Source organism: Herpailurus yagouaroundi, unplaced genomic scaffold (genome assembly GCF_014898765.1).
Source record: "Herpailurus yagouaroundi ecotype Mexico unplaced genomic scaffold, PumYag 140, whole genome shotgun sequence".
Classification (NCBI taxonomy): domain Eukaryota; kingdom Metazoa; phylum Chordata; class Mammalia; order Carnivora; family Felidae; genus Herpailurus; species Herpailurus yagouaroundi.
Window position 1 is genome coordinate 80,651,430 of NW_024412395.1, and position 18,568 is coordinate 80,669,997.

The 18,568-nt window shown below is 38.4% G+C and overlaps 1 protein-coding gene across 6 annotated transcripts in view; it reads right to left on the reverse strand.

Moving 5' to 3' along the window:
• ALS2 (alsin Rho guanine nucleotide exchange factor ALS2) overlaps positions 1–16,209 on the reverse strand; it is a 72,997-nt gene extending 56,788 nt beyond the window's left edge. For 5 of the 6 annotated variants that reach the window (XM_040475858.1, XM_040475857.1, XM_040475855.1 and 2 more), the window contains exons 1-3: positions 15,534–15,956; positions 2,445–2,527; positions 1,080–1,234 (exon numbers count right to left, since the gene is read on the reverse strand). In XM_040475858.1, the coding sequence (XP_040331792.1) occupies positions 1,080–1,234; positions 2,445–2,464 (175 nt within the window). In that variant the 5' untranslated portion in view covers positions 2,465–2,527; positions 15,534–15,956. The other variant, XM_040475856.1, reaches the window with a different exon arrangement.
• Positions 16,210–18,568: the final 2,359 nt, after the last annotated feature.

Consider the following 18,568-nt stretch of genomic DNA (forward strand, 5'->3'; position numbering starts at 1 on the left):
GACTCCGTGCTGACAGCTCGGAGCCTGGAGCCTGCTTGGGATTCTGTGTCTCCCTCTCTCTCTGCTCCTCCCCCATTCAAGCTCTGTCTCTGTCTCTCAAAAATAAATTAAAAAGTTAAAAAAAAGAAAAAGAAAAAAAGAGGCTAGAAAGAATTCCATGTGTATCCCATAAAATTACCAAGGTCAGATTTAAGCTTTATTTCTTAGAATTTGTTTTCCTTTAGTTCCTACAATGAAAATATCAAAACATTATCAACTACTTAATAAATGCTTATGGAACAGAAATTTATAAATTAGTTGATGGCAGTCCCAGCTCAAACCAAATTTGCCATGATTGAGTTGGTAAACAGCTATCAAAATTAAAGGCAACTCTATAAACTATAACCTATGCTTCTATCTCTTATAGATTTATTTTATTACATGTTTTTATGAGCTGCTGTTTATGTCTAAGAAAAACTGTACTGAGACAAGACAGCCAAGCAGCTTAAAAAAAGGCTTTGGAATCAGACTCTCTGAATTCCAATCCTGACTCTGACACTCCAATAGCTGTGTGGGCTTGTGGAAATTATTTAACCTCCCTAACCTTCAACTTCCTCATCTGCGAAGTGAGGACAACAACACTAGCTACCTCATAAGGTGGTTGTGTGAAGACTCAATCAGGTAAGACACACAAAGTGCTCAGTACAGTGCCTGGCACGCATCACTGTTTAATAAACGTTAGCTATTATTAGCATTATCATTCTGACACATTTAATGAACAAAGGTCCAACAAAAGAGTTTCTGAATGTTTCAAAAGTTAATTTTTCATGTACTTATTGCTATAAAATTTACAAACTATAATTCTCCCTTTTATTCTAGTTATAATGTATCTCAAATTTAAGAACTACTCTGATTTCTGATAAAGGAAGTAAGGACATATTTTGAAAACAAAAAACGTCTAAGCTCCAACGAACTTCATTAAGAATTCCTGGTATCCAGTAACTCCCTTACCTGACCCAGGTATTGTCCAGTAACTCCCTTACACACCCAGGTATTGTCAGCATTTCAGTTCGTATTTGTTAAGCCACACTTTTCAATACCTTCAGTCAGAAGAACTCCATGTTTCACTCCCAGGGCTGCTTGAAGAACAGTCTTTCCTCCCCAGCCTGGCAATCTCTCTGGTGCTAAAGAACAGGATCCTGCCTGCCAGACATGGACCAGGCCTCTTTCTTTGGATCCTTCTGCCTCTACTGAGCTACAAACATTAAGAAAAACCACTTAAGTGTTCCTGTAATTAAAACTGTATTTTGGGGGGATATTTCATTAGATCTGTACCTTTTACTGGCACAGGTGACTGGGTCAGATGGTTTAGCACCTATTTAATGCTTTGCTTAGGACACAGGGGCAGAAATAAAACAACTGTTTACATAAAACGCTTGAGGACAATCTAAACCCACAAATTACTTAACTCTATCTAAGGAGCAAACAAAATCTGGGCTATTTTTTGAAGTTTTAGATTTAATAGCACAAAATTTTAAGACTCTAACTTCTCAATATATTAAGTCCTTGCTTAGATAGTAAAGTTACAGCATGTCCCAAGTTGGAGTCTTATTTTAAAATTTTAGTTTTTAATGTACTAAAAAGTATCTGGTAAAAAGGAACAGTGATCCATATTTTACGTTACACTGAGTAAGCTCTATAATTGCTATTCGAATTTTTAAGAATCAAATTTATACCAGCAACAGTAAAACTCTGCGTGCTTTACTCATGTTTTAGCCAAAGAATTCTATCCATGTGATGACTCTAGTGCAAAGAACATAAAACACACAACTTCATAATAATAACCATACTATAATTGCCTCCCCTTCTAAGAAAGAGGCATAATAAAATACCCTAGATTTCCTTTACACCAAGTTTCCCTGTCTTGCCACTGATGATACTTTTTCATTTTCTTTTTTTCTAGAACACTAGTGCCAATTTTTTAATGAGGCACAGAAACTTTTATGGTTTTATTTATTTTATAATACCTAGGGATTTCTCTATTTTTGCTAGGTAATATTCCTCTAAATTATGATTAGGCATAACCATGGTTTTATGAAAGGAAAGCCACAAACTTAATCCTCCTTTTTAAATATCATCCATGACTAGTTTTCTAGGGATAGAAGATGATTAAAATTAATAAGGCTTTGTCTGAAGATCTAAAATTGTGGGAAAAAATGGCTTCAAAAGCTTTAAGATGATGAAGACACCTCGTGCCTTTTTATAAGCATAAGAAAGAAACTAGCAACAAAGCTGATCATTAATCACTTTATTTTAGTATCTTTCTCTCTTTACCAATCAACACAAATGTCACTATTCCTACTTATTAACCACGAACAAGAAATTAAACTGAAGAGAAGGTACACATATGTAGAATCGTTTGCGTTTTCCTAGAAGGATAAGGGAGAAGGAAAAAATGGTTTTACCTTCTCTTCTTTGAGTCCATCGGTCAGGGGCAGCAGCACTCCATCACCAAATCATTTCTTTTTTGCAAAAGGCATATAAAGACCTAAATGGCAAAACACAGGTAAGCACAAAGAGCAATGAAAGAATATCTTGCTACTTCATTTCTCAGATTAAAAAAAAAAAAAAGGACAACCCTCTAACAAGTGCACATTCACTGGGCAATAAATATGCAGTGAAACTATTTCAACTATTTCATATCCCGCCTGCCAAAGTTGAATATCTAGACTGAGCCTGCCCACTGAGCTTATAAAAATGCCTATTGACAACCAAATATAATGTCAAAGGAAGAAAAGACTACCTACGATTAAGATGTACTTTGTCAGGCAACAGGTTTTGGCTTTTACTATAAAGAAGGAAGTTCAATCTGAAAACTCAGTGTTAAATATTCATTTCATATACATTAAGGTTACTTTTAAAATGCTTCTGGAACACATGAACATGTAAATACCAATTGGGAAAGAATTTCTAAAATCTCTTCAGTAATGTTTCAGACTCAGGTAGTTTTAATTTACATTTTTCAGCAATGCACACACACGCAAAAAAAAAAAAATCACACCATTAAAATTAGAATCTTTTCTATTTATTGGAACTAGCAGTATTTTCCACATATCAACCTCCATTCAAAACCACAGTCCAAAGGGCCGGAAGAAAGAAATTTGGATTTTAAAATATGTTTCAGGGGCACCTGGTGGCTTAGTCACTTAAGCATCTAACTCCTAATTTCAGGTCAGGTCATGATCTCAAGGTTCATGAGTTCGAGCCCCACATGGGGCTCTGCACTGGTGGTGCAGAGCCTGCTTGAGATTCTCTCACTCTCCCTCTCTCTCTACCCCACCTTTGTTTGCTCTCTCACTATCAAAATAAATTAATTAATTAAAAAAATAAAATAGCTGTTTCAAAATCCGCCATTTAATAGTAAAGAGCTATATGAAAATTATGGCACGAATATCATGACCCATCAGTTTAGAAACTCATTGTTTAATGAAGAGACAGAAAATAAACAAGCAGACAAAAATGCTCAAAGCATTCAACTAAAAATTCACATTTTTAAGGGTACCAAAAAAATCATGAAAATATAGGCAATGATGTTTTATTTGTGAGAACCATAAAAATACTCGGGCCAAATGTATGGTTTTTCTGCAAAGGATATGGCATGGTCACTGTAGTCTGAAAACAGCCCACACCAGCAGGAGTGATGTAAGAGCCATCTGTTTACTCCAGGTTGCCTGTGAATTCTTACCGTTTACCATCTGTATATCTGGAGGAAATTACTCTCTACCTAATGCTTATTTTAGAAAGATGGTGAATCATTCAAAGTTGGGAAGGGTACCATGTAAACAGAACATATACCTGAATAGATTTAATAAATGTATTAATTTAATAAATATGATGATTAAGTGGTACTATGCCTTGTGTGTGATGACGATTAGCTTTTACTAAAATGTACAGTTCACGGTTTACAGAGAAATTCTGAAGACAGATCTAACCTGTGCTTATCTGTCAGAGATCAAGGAGTAACTAACTGCTCCCTTGATTAAAGTTAAACAGTACCAGGTAAAAAGCAGAGAACTCCTCTGGGAGGGTGTGGAAGTGCACAAGCACACTTTGCCTCCCATCACTGATTCACTGGATGTAAAGTGGATTTTATCCTACTACCTGACAATCAAAAATGTTGAGAACCTTTTAGCGAAGTGAATAAAACAGTCAACCTTTTTCCTCTTTTAGTGCCACATTTTTTGAATACAAAGATTTCTTAACGTGGTTTTCATCTTATGCCAGATTTTTTTTTTACCACCACATTTTTTTCAAATCCAAATGGAATTAAAACCATAGAAACTGTTCTGAAACTTTCATTATAGTAAATAACTATAAATACTAGGCAATATAAATACTATATATGCTACAGAATAATGGCTCCCAAAGATGTCCACATCCTAATGCCCAGACCTGTGAATAAGTTAGGTTAAGGGCAAAGGGGAATTAAGGTTGCTAATCAGCTGACCTTAAGAGAGGGAGATTACCCTGGTTATCTGCGTGGTTATCACAAACATCCTTAAAAGTGGAAGAGGGAGACAAAAGGAGAAAGAGAGAGAGAAAGAGAGTTGATGAAGGAAACATGTCAGAGAGTCTTCACTGCTGGCTTTGAAGAAGGGAAGGTGGGGAGCATAAGCCAAAGAATGGGGGTGGCCTCTAGAAGCTGGAAAAGGCAAGGAAACAGATTATCTCCATGAGCCCCCAGAAAAGAAAGCAGCCCTGCTGACACCTTGATTTTAGCCCAGCAAGACTGGTGTTACACTTTTAACCTAAGGAGTTGCAAAATAATAAGTCTGTGTTATTAATTTAAGCCACTAAATTAGTAGCAATTTGTTAAATAGCAACAGAAAGCTAGCCAATATACTATTTTGTACACATCTTCCTAGATTAGTATTTATAAATCTATCTCACTTTGTTTTAATGGTATTTATTATGTTTGACTTATAAGAAGACAGGTCTGCCTAAGTCTCAAAGACAGCAAAGGGAAAAAGAAATGACTGCTAAGGAAACATAACTAAAAAAAATATTGCAGATAAATGTGGGAAGCTTATGTTATAGTTTTACCTTACATACTTAAATTTATATTTAATGGCATTTAGTGGCATTTACCAACTCTATTTAATCTAACATTCTTTCTCAACTGTGTATCCATATAGAGAAAGTAAACCCAAAATTTTTGTTTTTCTAATATTTTTATGATCCCCAATCCAGGAAATCTTTAAGATTTGCCTCAAGCATTCAAATCGCATTTAGATTTTTGTATCCTCTTTCATTGCTTCACATTTTTAATTGTTACAAAATTGTCTAATCATGGGGCTTCTTCTGGGGATATATCTTACCAGGTGAATTTTAAGGTTCTCCTTCTACATTCCTTTGAGGAACAGAATCCCTAAACTCTGCTACTTTTCTTCTATTATAGTAACTTTCCTTCATAGGTCTTTATTATATTAAACCAGCTCTGCGTTTGGGCGCCTGGGTGGTTCAGTCAGTTAAGTGTCCGACTTCAGCTCAGGTCATGATCTCATGGGTCGTGGGTTCAAGCCTTGCATTAGGCTCTGTGCTGATAGTGCAGAGCCTGGAGCCTGTTTCAGATTCTGTCTCCCTCTCTCTCTCTGCCCCTCCCCCGCTCACACTCTGTTTCTCTCTCTCTCTCTCTCTCTCTCTCTCGCTCTCGCTCTCGCTCTCGCTCTCAAAAAGTAAATAAACATTAAAACAAAGAAACTGTGGGTTGTACAGTCAAAAATCCGGGGTCCTCTTTTGCCTTGCACGGCCTTTCCAGGGATCAAAGTCACCTGTAAAATGAGCAAAAGAAACTCTAGCATCCCCTCCAGCTATTAAGTTCTATGAATTACACTACAAAACCAGATTCATTTAAAATTTTTTTTTAATGTTTATTTATTCTTGAGAGAGAGACGGAGTATGAACAGGGGAAGAGTAGAGAGAGAGGGAGACATGGAACCCTGAAGTAGGCTCCAGGCTCTGAGCTGTCAGCACAGAGCCCCACGTGGGGCTCAAACTCACGAACCGCGAGATCATGACCTGAGCTGAAATCCAGAGCCAGACACTTAACCGACTGAGGTCACCCAGGTGCCACTAGGAACCTGTAATCTAAAACAACTATCATTTTTGGTGGGAGTGAGTCCGCAACTTTTAACTATTTTATACTTCCTTTACTTTCTTTTATGTACTTTTAACATCAACTTCATCTTGAAGAGTATACTGGAAAGCTGCGTTGCTTATAAGACCTTCTATAAGTGCTTTAACTATGTATTCTAATGGTGATGATTTACATTTGTCTCAAAAGTTTTAAGTCTATTTTATGGTAAACATACTTGCAGATAGTGCCCAGATTAATTTTGCAGGGAGTAGCCTGCCTGCAAACACGCACCTGGCTCATCTTCTCACTGGAAGAAGGAAGCCTGAGCGCTTTTAATTTCATAAAAGGCTGCCAACTTGGTAAAAGAGAAACCAGTAAACAAATGAGAGGTCCTTTGTCCTAGAACAACTACGACTTGGTAATATATTAGACGTAAGTGGAGGATAAAAGGAGAAGGAGGTATCAAAAATAATTTCTAGGTTCTGCCTTGAACAACTGTGTGTTGGTGGTACCATTTGCCAGAATGGGAAAAGTAAAAAAGATAGAGGAGTCTGAAGAAGTTTTTTTTTTTTATGTTCAAGATAGCAGTGAGAAATACTAGAGTACCTATGAAGAGCAGCTGAATATGTGAGTATGGAGTTCAGAAAAAAGGTCTCAGCTATTGATATAAACTTGGGAAGACATATAGATAATATGTGAAATCAAAGCAATGGATAACAATTATCACTGGGTGTGTAATAGGAGAAAGGAAAGGGACAGGACCAACCTGTAAGGAGCTTCTGCATCTACAGATTGGATAGGATGAGGAACTAGCAATGACAACTGAGTGAGAAGTGATGGAAGAAGCATGAGTCTGTGGGCACATAAAAGCAAAGCAGAGTGTTTCCAGGAGGAAGGCCTGGTCGATTAGGTCAATGCAGCTGGGGTCTCAGGTTAAGAACAAAAATCTGTCCAGTGGATACGCCAACACAGATATCACTGTTGAGCATGGTCAAAGTTTCAGTGGTGGCAGGGTGGCACCCTGGACAAAATGAAAGAGGATGACATCCAGAACACGTTTTGGGACTGATCTTTCACAAGAGGAAGGGCTGACATTTTAATAAGAAAGGAAACGGATATAGATTATAGATACACACATATATTTAACAGATACAGACAGGATTACAGATTTAGTGTTGAGAGAAAAAGTCCCATACGATGGCATGTGTAAGTGAGTAGGACTTCCCAGTATATGTGTGCTATCTATTCTAATCTCATTCCCGGCTCCAGTCATTCCATTTCTTTATTTTATCTTGCCATACTATACATTTTCATATACATTAAATCCTTTTAGAAACAAGGCAGAATACAAATTTTAAAAAAATTAATGTGGAACAGAAATGTGCTAGTGGACTATTCTCTCAAATGCAAAGAGAAAATTAAAATCATGTAGGATTCTATTTATTCATCTCTAATAAACTTTATTCTCTGGATAAAGTCCTCTTCCCTTAATGATTTAGTGAAAGATAAATTTATGAGTCATAAGTATATTAACTCTCAAATGCTAAAATTTCAACAACACCAAATGTATTTTTTTCATCTATTATGTTCCAGGTATGCCAGTCTATAATTTCTATGAAAGCCAAAAATATCTTATTCTCTAGGATAGCCCAGCTACTTAACATAGTCCTGATGTATAATACTGTTGGTACTCAATAAATATTTGTAGATAGATTAGGCCCACATAAATAAAGGAGTTCCTGTCCTTAAGGAGTTTACATGCTATCATGTTGTCTTTCTGACAAGAATGATGGCTCTCTATATGGACAGCACCCTGAAAGCATAAAAGAGCAGCAAAGTTGAGCACTTTCAGTCTTATTCTCATATCTCACTTACTGGTTTAAAATAGGTATGTTGATTAAAACTATTGCAATAACTGTAACTACAAGAGTAATGATACTTGGAGATTAGAATAATAAGACATTAAGATAGAACGACAATAAATAATAGAGTGGTAAACTGTATCATAATGCCCTGAAAGAAACTTGGACATACACTGAATGCAAAATAAAATTACTACAGATTTCATGCATTTACACTTTCTTTTTAAAGTTTGAATTGGCTGCATTTTATTAAAATGTAGTAAGCCACAGTTTACATTTGTGGATGCAGTAAACAATACTTTTAAGACACTATGGCATTGCACACATGGTTATTGTTGAATAAATATTTTCTTTTAGAGACTCAGTCAATATATTTACACATGGATCAAGGCAACTTTTGACTCAAACACCTGACTTACAACTAATCTATATACCAACAACTGCTACTTCCTGGATATACCACCACCAAAGCCTTTACCATCCACTAATGAAGGTTGAGGAACACTCATCTTGCACTGCAGCCTTGACAAACCAATCACCAAAGGATGAGGCCACTTCAAAACCCAGCTCTCTCAGCCCTAACTGGAAAGCAATGCCTGATACCACTATGGGAGCTGACTAGCCCCTTAAATACTGAATCCAGTAAGTTAATGCAGTGAATAAAGTCAGTCAGTAGGCTAGGCTAGAAAGTACTTATTATCTATAATGTTGTTACTAATGGAATAATCCCCCCCCCCAAAAAATCATTGATTTAAAGTATATTATAAACTCCTGAGAGGTCAGAAACTATGACTTATTCATTGGTACATTCTCATATCCATAGTAATCACTAGGTACAAACAGGCTACATTTAAGTGAGTACTCAGTGAAAGATAGCGCTTTGTCTTAAATTCCAATCCATGGGTTTCCAAATGATGTAGAAGATTTCTAGTACCTGTAATAAAAGTCAGTATCATACATAAAAGTAAAGTGTCTAATTACACAGTAGAAACTCATAATTTGCTAATGGTATTCCCTAACAATTAAGATTCTTTTATTTCATGTCAGTTCACAAATGTTATATAACCCAGGAATGAACAGCCTCTTTCTCCTTAGTACATGGAGACACTTTTTGGTGCCATCAGGGACACTTAAGATTCATAGTCTTTTTTATGGCCTGCTTATTTTCACCCTATAAAGTACTAACACTGCACTCTACTGATTGTGAAAATCCTCTAAAATGGATATTACCCATGGGGGCAGGGGGAGGTTGTGTTTAAACTTGGTAAAATAAATGCCTAGTGATGCCCACTTAGCTCCATTTTGTATCCAATGCAAATTTTTTTTAAGGTAAATTTTTCCAGATAAATAAAATAAAACATTTTGATGGGTAGTACAATACTAGGAATTGAATCAGGGATATACAAATCAAAGCCACATTGAGATACCACCTCACACCAGTCATAGTGGCTAAAATGAACAACTCAGGAAACAACAGATGTTGGCAAGGATGTGGAGAAACGGGAACCCTTGTGCACTGTTGGTGGGAATGCAAACTGGGGCAGCCACTCTGGAAAACAGTGTGGAGGTTCCTCAAAAAATTAAAAATAGAACTACCCTATGACCCAGTAATAGCAGTACTAGGAATTTATCCAAAGGATACAGGAGTGCTGACTCATAGGGGCACATGTACCCCAATGTTTATCACAGTGCTTTCAACAATAGCCAAATTATGGAAAGAAGCTAAGTGTCCATCAACTGATGAATGGATGAAGAAGATGTGGTTTGTATGTACAATGGAATACTACTTGGCAATGAGAAAGAATGAAACCTTGCCATTTGCAACAACATGGATGGAACTGAAGGGTATTATGCTAAATGAAATAAGTCAGAGATATCATATGCTTTCACTCATATGGGGAATTTGAGAAACTTAACAGAAGACCATGGAAGAAGGGAAGGGGTTAAAAATAGTTTCAAACAGAGAGGGAGGCAAACATATGAGGCTCTTAAATACAGAGAACAAACTGAGGGTTGAAGGGGGGCGGGGATGAGGGGAAATGGGTGATGATGACCATTGCGGAGGGCACCTGTTGGGAGGAGCACTGGGTGTTGTATGTAATCCATGTATCATGGGAATCTACTCCCGAAACCAAGAGCAAACTGTATACACTGTATGTTAGCTAACTTGACAATAAATTATATTTAGAAAAAAAAAAAACAAAACAGGAATTGAATTTCAAATTCTCAGGTACTGCAACAATTCGTGTCTGTTATTATATGATAGAATATAATTTCTGATACAAACTGTTTATTCCTTTAATATTTTGCCACTGTTCTTTCATTTAAATGGCCACAATTTTTTCTAAAAAAGGCAATATTACAGAAACACAGTTCAAAGCATGTTGGCTTATTTTATCAATCAATAACATCTAGAGCTTAAGGTAATCACAGGGCCACATAACTCGACAGGGAGTATACATGCCAAAAAACAGTGCTCTGGAGATACAGGTTTCACTTATTTTTAAAGAGCTAGCAACAGGTATTCTTGATCAGGAATGAAATATTTTTAACTCACAAGTTTAAATACTGAGGTTATACTAGGAACTGGCTATTAAATTTATTATTCACTACTCAAACCATTTAACGCATTCTCATCATGTTTACTTATTGATACCTATAAAGAGAGAATTAATTTTCTTTGAGCAATAACTAGACACCGCATTCACAGTATAAAATCAGTTTTACCACACTGTAATAAAAATATAACCAACCCAAACTTTAAAAAGTGTTAATGACCACATGATATCTGTGGTAATTTTGCATCTGAGTCACTCTGATCAAATTCCTTTTAGGGTTTTATGATATAATCTGCTTCCCTATCCTTTGAGAGGTCATGATCAGTATATGCCTGCATTCCCCAAGAGTCTCTAGAATTTAAATTCCTCTGCAGCCTTATAAGAAGCAGTATTCCTCATCTTAAGAAAAGCATTTTCCCAGGGGCACAAGTCAAACAGGAAAATAAAATTGACTAAATAATTGGTCTGTCTTCTCTCCTTAGAAAAGCTTTACACGGTGGAACTACACTGACACATTCTTTCCCTATTGCAGAAAGAAAAGAATTATTTTTTCCAGAGTCAACTACTTTGAGACTAAAAAGTAAAATAAAACATACTGGAAGAAAGCCCTAATTATACATAAAAACTGTATTTTTAAAAAATGTTTTATTTATTTGAGGGGGGAAGGGGCAGAGAGAGAAGGAGAATCCCAAGCAGGCTCTGTGCTATCAGCGCAGAGCTGGACACAGGGATTGATCTCACGAACCGTGAGATCATGACTTGAGCTGAAACCAAGAGCTGGACTCTTAACCAACTGAGCCATAAAGGTACCCCAATAAAAATTGTATTTTTACAAAATTTCTCTTTAATTATATAGAATTTAAATTTTTTCAAGTGCTAGTTTCACAAACTGTGTGTGTGTGTGTGTGTGTGTGTGTGTTCTCCAATAAAACTTTATTTACAAAAACTGGCCACCAGTCCAGGGATGGTACAAACTGTTAATCATACACAAATCTGTAAAAAAATGAGCAAATCCATGTACCTACCCATCACTCAGTTTTAACATATATTAATTAACGTATTTTTATATTCAAAATGCTTCGGCTGTTTTTAAAATAGAAGGAAAAGTTACACAGATTTCTGAAAGAGCACCACCCAAACCTATCTCCCAGAGTTAGCCACTATTCCTAAACTTAATGTGTCTCATTTCCGTATATGGTCTTATACTTTCATGTACTTTCATGAGATACATATGTATCGATATATACCAATGTAAGCTATACTGTTTTAAAACTACATAAATGCCAGGTGCCTGAGTGGCTCAGTTGTTGAGCATCTGACTCTTGATTTCAGCTGGGGTCATGATCTCATGGTTGGTTCCTGAGAACAGGACCAGAGTTGGGCTCAGTGCTGATAGTGTGGAGTCTGCTTAGGATTCTTTCTCTCTCTCTCTCTCTCTCTCTCTCTCTCTCTCTCTCTCTCTCCCTCTCTCTCTCTCTCTCTCTTCCCCTCTCTCTCCCCCCCCCCACTTCCAGCGCATGCGAGCATGCACATGTTCTCTCACAAAAATAAACTTAAAAAAAAAAAAGAAAAAAGAAAAAAAACTACATAAATGCATATCATATACATCCTTTAGCAACTTGCTTCTTCACTATTATACACTTGAGATATATCCACATTAATAAGTATACATCATTTTTACTAAGGGATAGTATTTCATTGTATTAATAAACCACAGTTTATCCCTTTCCCACTAAAGTGCAGCTGGATTATTTTACTTTATTGCTATTTTAAGAGCTGCTATTATCATCTTTGTTACATATTTGCTTGGGCAATTGTCCTAAGTTTAGTTAAGAATTCAGCTCAAAAAAAATTTAAGTTGTGGAAGAACCCTGGAATGAAAGTTACCCAGCCAGATGCCATTATTGGGTCTAACCCCCACCTTCCTAATAGGGAGTTCATGTGAAACAAAGAAATGCATGATGACTCAGAAGAAAAAAATCTTTGTATTTAATAATTTTTATTTAATAAATAACTTTTATAGTTTAAATATGTAACAAGGGAAGCATGAGTTGAATAATTTGTAGAATTAATGAGACTAAAGTTGATCTCTTTGAACATAATTCACTGGCAGCCAAGTGAAACTCTATGAAACAGACCCAGTCTTTTTCTCATGAGTTGAGAGAACTATACGTTTCCTTCAAAAAAAAAAAAAAGTCTTTAATACATTAAAGAATAACTTTACAAGAGCCCAAACAAGGAGTAATTACCTGACTAATTTAAATATTTTTGTTCTACCCACTTGGATCAATTAGTTCAGCTACTTTACCAACTGTTCAGCTTATCTACCAATTGTGTGATGCAAGAAACATCAAGACATTAGGTAAAGACAGCACTATGACATACACAGAGGAATGAGTAAGAGATTGGTATAGGAAAATAAATGCAACACTAAAAAGAACAACGTCAGAATTTGTTGCTATTTTATTTGTGGTTACCCTGGCGTATTTTCTTAAGGACTGATATCCTACAAAATCTACTACTTTCTTATTACTGATGACTGAATTATCTGGTGATCAATGGAGAAGAGTGACAAGAAAAAAAAATTGTTTAAAAAAAAAAAAAACCTAAAAGCTCTACCAGAAAAATCTCTCATACAGTTGGACTATGTGCAAGGTTTAATTCCACAAAGTTATAAAAAGGGCTAAATGATCTAAAAGTCATTAAAATCCTCACAGCACTCCTCTGAGTGTCTGAGAAAGGGGTTCAACCTCATACGACACAAAAACAGGCCTTCTTTTACACCATCTCAATAATCACCAGTCTTTACCTTCCTTTGTGGTTGTTTTTTTTTTTTTTTTTTAAACTCATACCTTACCTAGTGTCATGTTAATACAGGATTATAGAAGGTTTTTACAAGTCAGAAATATTCTTTGGAAACTCCTTTAGAATGGATGCAGCAATACTGCATCAAACCCATGTTTTTTAATAAAAAAAGTAGATTAATAGTACTCTTTCCACCTACCCACACGAAACTGAAATCATGTCTTGGTGAAGTTTTTAACACACTCTTGTGTCTTTAACAGTCAAAATGCCCAAAGATGTCTCAAATGATAACCGAAATTTTGAAAGGCTGCAATCTGGGCAGAAGGGATTCCAGTTCACATTGCTTGTATCTACTTAAAAAACAAGAGGCTTGCATGATGCAACTGAACCCAACCCCCACCCCCACCACCAAAATGACCCATTTGGTACTTTATTTTCTTGATCATTATCTTTTCAAATGTTAATACTGTCAAACACCTTTGAATTATTCTTGCTACAACTATGAACCTTGAATATGCCAATACTAGTTATAGTTTGCAAACTAATAAATTTACTTTTTTTAAATGTTTATTTATTTTTGAGAGACTGAGTGTGAGCAGGGGAGGGGCAGAGAGAGAGGGAGACACAGAATCCAAAGCAGGATCCAAGCTCTGAGCTGCCAGCACAGAGCCCGACGCGGGGCTCGAACCCACAAACCGAGAAATCACGACCGGAGCCAAAGTCAGACTCTTAACCGACTGAGCCACCCAGGCGCCCCCTAAGTAATAAATTTAAACTAGGTATAGATTTCAAAAGCATCTCCTCCACATTAAAATACCCTTACTGAATGAATACCAAAGTTATACAGACCAACCAGAAATCATATTTTCTGTAACTATAAGTCAATGTGTCATAAAATTATCTGGAAACTATCCCTTGAATTAAAAACTGAATTATAGGGGCGCCTGGGTGGCTCAGTCAGTTAAGTGTCCAACTTCAGCTCAGGTCATGATCTCAGGGTTAATGAGTTTGAGCCCCACATAGGGCTTGCTGCTGTCAGCACAGAGCCTGCTTCTGATCCTTTGTCTCCCTGTCTCTCTGCCCCTCCCTTTCTCTCTCCCTTTCTCTCTCCCTCTCTCAAAAATAAACAAACATTTAAAAACAAACAATAAATAAATTATAAAATAAAAAATAAAAAGTGAATTATAGTTTTTCTCTAAAAATATTCAGTGCTCTTTCCCACTTAGAAGAAAGTGAGTCAGTGTGGGTCATGAAATAGTGGAAGAAGAAATTATTATAAAAATAGGTAATATGTACTGAATATTTACCATTGCCAGACACTCTAACAGATATACACGAACCATTAAACGTAGAGATGCTATTATGAAGAAGGTACCTTAATTCTCAATTTAGAATTAAAGAAAATGATACAGAGAAGTAACTTTCCCTAAATCAAAGATATAAGTGGATATGATGTCAGGTATGCCCATATCCAAAGCCTAGGATCTTAACCACTATGCTTATATTATTGAGATTAAAATACTGCAATTTACTGTAAAAGCCAATTTTTTACTGCTTTAAATTGGTTAGTTAACTCATTAACTCAAAGGTCAAGTGGTCACTCCAAATCATTCATATTATGACAAACTGGGGGAAAAACTGGGCCAATAACCTTACTGAATTTTGATACCTGTTCAGAATAAACACACATCACAGAATTTTATTCTTTAAATCCTTAAAGAGCATTTACGGCCACGAACAAATCTAAAAGGCAACAGACTAAGGATCTGCGTTTGTGTTTAACAGTTATTTCCTTTTCCCTCCTAAACTAGAGAGAATACTGTTCTTGAATATGCCGCTTCAGCCAGTGTGTTTTTCTTCTTCCCTCATTATCAAAGCCCTAAGCAGGAGTACAACACTTCTGCCAACCTATAGCTGCTTGTCTCTAAAGTAGCCCTATTACCCAAAAGACCAACACCAGCGTCAGTACAATTTCCTAATGAGACCCTATGTTACTTTCCTGCCTTCGTTTCTTCAAAGAACTTCTCACCCTCTGATGGTTCACTTGACACGCCAAAGGACTTGCTTAAACTACTAATTCTTAATATCAGAGTCATTTTCATTTTCTGCAACCACCCTCTCGAGCCACGGAAACACTAGGTCCACCCCTCACCAAGATCTGCATCCTGGGGCAAACCCGTCTGGGACACTCACCGAGGTTCGAGGCCAGGGATTCCGGTGTACCTGTTAGGCGTCTGGAGTGGGTAGTCAATAAATCCTCATGAATGAGTAAAGGAGGCAGCGTGGGTGGAAGCGGGAAGGGGGGGGGGGGGGTCGTGAAACACTTTCGCGCGGCTGAGACCAATGCAGTGGCGCCCGTCTGAGGGAGGTAGGGGGCGAGTGAGAGAACCTGGGGCCGGGACAAGGGGCCGCCACGGGTGCTCCTTGGCTGGCAGGCGCCGTCGGTCGGACGCAGGCTTTTTGGAAGACGCGGGCGCCGTCTCTGTGAGTCACCAAGGGCGCTCCCGGGCCTCGGCCTGCGCCTTCGCCTCTCTCTGGGACCCCCGGCCTCCCGCACACAGGACAGCCCGGCCTATCAGCCCTGCGAAGCCAAGGGCCGAGCGGGGACTCACGTTCGCTCACCTGACGCTCCACCCGCAGCACCCCAGTCTGCATCCGGCGCGAGCTTCACAACCCAGCGGGTCCCTGAGATCAGCTGATTCACGAGGGGCGGGGCCTCCGTGAAGGGGCGGGGTTGCAGGGCGGCTAGCTTGCGTGAAGGTGCTCGGGGATTGCCCCTGAAAAATAGGTAGGGTTAGACGCCGACGGCGTCTGATAGCGATCAAAATTATTCAAGAGGCCTTAGGCACTGTGGGTAAAGCCCTCAGGAGTACTGCCCCTCCCTTAGGACAGGGCGGAGCCACCAGTCCTTAAAAGCGCTTGGGCGATGATGTAACACGCAGTCGTCGGGTCCTAACTACCCGACCGCTTCCATGGTAACAGGTGGTGATGAGCGTGATTGGGAGCTACAGACATTTTGCTGCCACTTCAAACGGCAAAAGTCAGATGATAAGTTTGCTACTCTTTACAGGGAAAATGTGAAAATATTTTCAAACTGCTTCCATGGACTATACACTAACAGTAGTTGTTTCCGCCACTACAGATGACGTCATCGCCACGCGGCGTCAGTTGGCTCTAGTGTCCACACTTATTTACTTGGTTGCAGCCCCGAAGGGTGAAGTGGGCTAGGAGGCAATGAATTGGTATCTTTTATGATTCCCCACAGGGTTCCCAGTGTACAGTCTGAGTAAAACTTGTTTGCGTGCTCAGCACACAGTTTCACGACAGTTTGCTTGTCGTAGCCACAGCCCCACCCCGACTCAGCTCGCAGCTGGCAAGTCCCCTCGGGAAGATTTTCCGGAGCTTGCCACCCTTGGTATGCAGTGGGTACGAACTCTGCTGTTAGGCAGAGTGCCATCGCTGGGCCTGCAAACCTGTATTCAGACCATCAGCGACGGATAATGCAGTCACGTTCTGAAGTTCCTATGCATAAATGGGTCGATCACGTTCACCCTCAACTCAGTTGCTTCCTTGATCCTCCACCCACCCGCAAGATCGTTAGTCTGCAACAATTTAGACAACCTTGTCCACTCTTGTACCAGGGCTGAAAACAACATAACCCTGAGAATTGGCAGCACTGCAAACCAAAGGTGTCCAACTTCAGTAGGGATTTCCCTGTGGCCCAGCAATCTTGCTAAACCTAAACAAATCCTTAACACATCGCTACTAGGAATTTCTTCTTTTCCCTTCGCCTTCCATTCCCGACCCCCCACAATGCTATCTGAGCTCTACCCACCCACCCCCTTTGGCAAAGAGTTTTAAAAATAATTTAAAAACCGTCTCCTACGTTTCTGAGGAAATTGAGACTACTAGGGATGAACTTCCCTAAGCCCCACCAACCACTGTTACAAAACCAACCTACAGCCCTTACCTTCCTTTCCTTCTCCCTCTTTCTCTTTAGAAGAGACATTCTGTCCTGTCAAGATGTATCCCTCCACCTGAATTCAGGATCCCTTCCAATCCCCTTAGAGATCTTGCCCCATTACTTATCCCTTCCTTTTTGTATATCTTCTTTTCTGTTCTGTTCTGTTCTTTTTTTCCTTTTTTATATTTTCAATCTCTGGTTTTCTTACCACTCTTTTTTTTTTTATTTTTTTATTTTTTTTATTTTAGAGAGAGCATGCCATGCTCTATCCCACCACCCTGGGATAATGACCTGAGCTGAAATCAAGGTAGCTCAGCTCACTGAGCCACCCAGGCACCCCTCTCTTATTACCCTTATTCCTCACTATATAAGCCTGTTCCTACCTATCACATTTTTAATGTCTTTTTCTTCTGTCCTTCTTTTGTTTGCAACCTACTTTTCTCCCTTTACCTTCTAACCTTCCAATCTTCCTCATCTCAGTCTGCAATCTCTACTTTTTCAGACCTACTGAAACCAGTAGTCACCTCTTAATTTTGGAATCTAGTGATACAGTCTCAGAATGGAGCCACTCTGTGCAGCTATTTAAAAGAAAGAATTATCTATATGTATTGATATGGAATGGTCTGGAAGTTAGGTTGGTAAGATTAAAAAAAAAGGTAAATGCTGAGTCATGTTTATTGTAGTCCACCAATTGTGTGTTAGGTGTGTGTGTTTGAGAGAGACAAAGGTATATATCCTTTTCTTTCTATAAGCGTATATGAGCTCTGAAGGGATACATTAAAAGGTTACTGACACTGGAAAGGAGAATTAGGAACAAAGGTGGGAGGAAAACTCACTTTTCACTCTATGGCATATTTCACTTTTTTAGTTTGTAACTTTACAAATGTGGTTTGAATATACTTTTTACTTATTTATAAAACTTCTAGGGGCGCCTGGGTGGCTCAGTCGGTTGAGCGGCCGACTTTGGCTCAGGTCATGATCTTGCGGTCCGTGAGTTCGAGCCCCGCGTCGGGCTCTGTGCTGACAGCATAGAGCCTGGAGCCTGCTTCAGATTCTGTGTCTCCCTCTCTCTCTGACCCTCCCCCGTTCATGCTCTGTCTCTCTCTCTGTCTCAAAAATAAATAAACGTTAAAAAAAAAATTTTTAAAAATTAAAAAAAAAACTTCTAAATGTGAAAAGAGGTATATAATTTTCAGTCTTCCTTTCCCTCATTTCCTCCTTGATTTCTGGGACACACTCGTTCTGGGTTTTACCCCTACCCCTT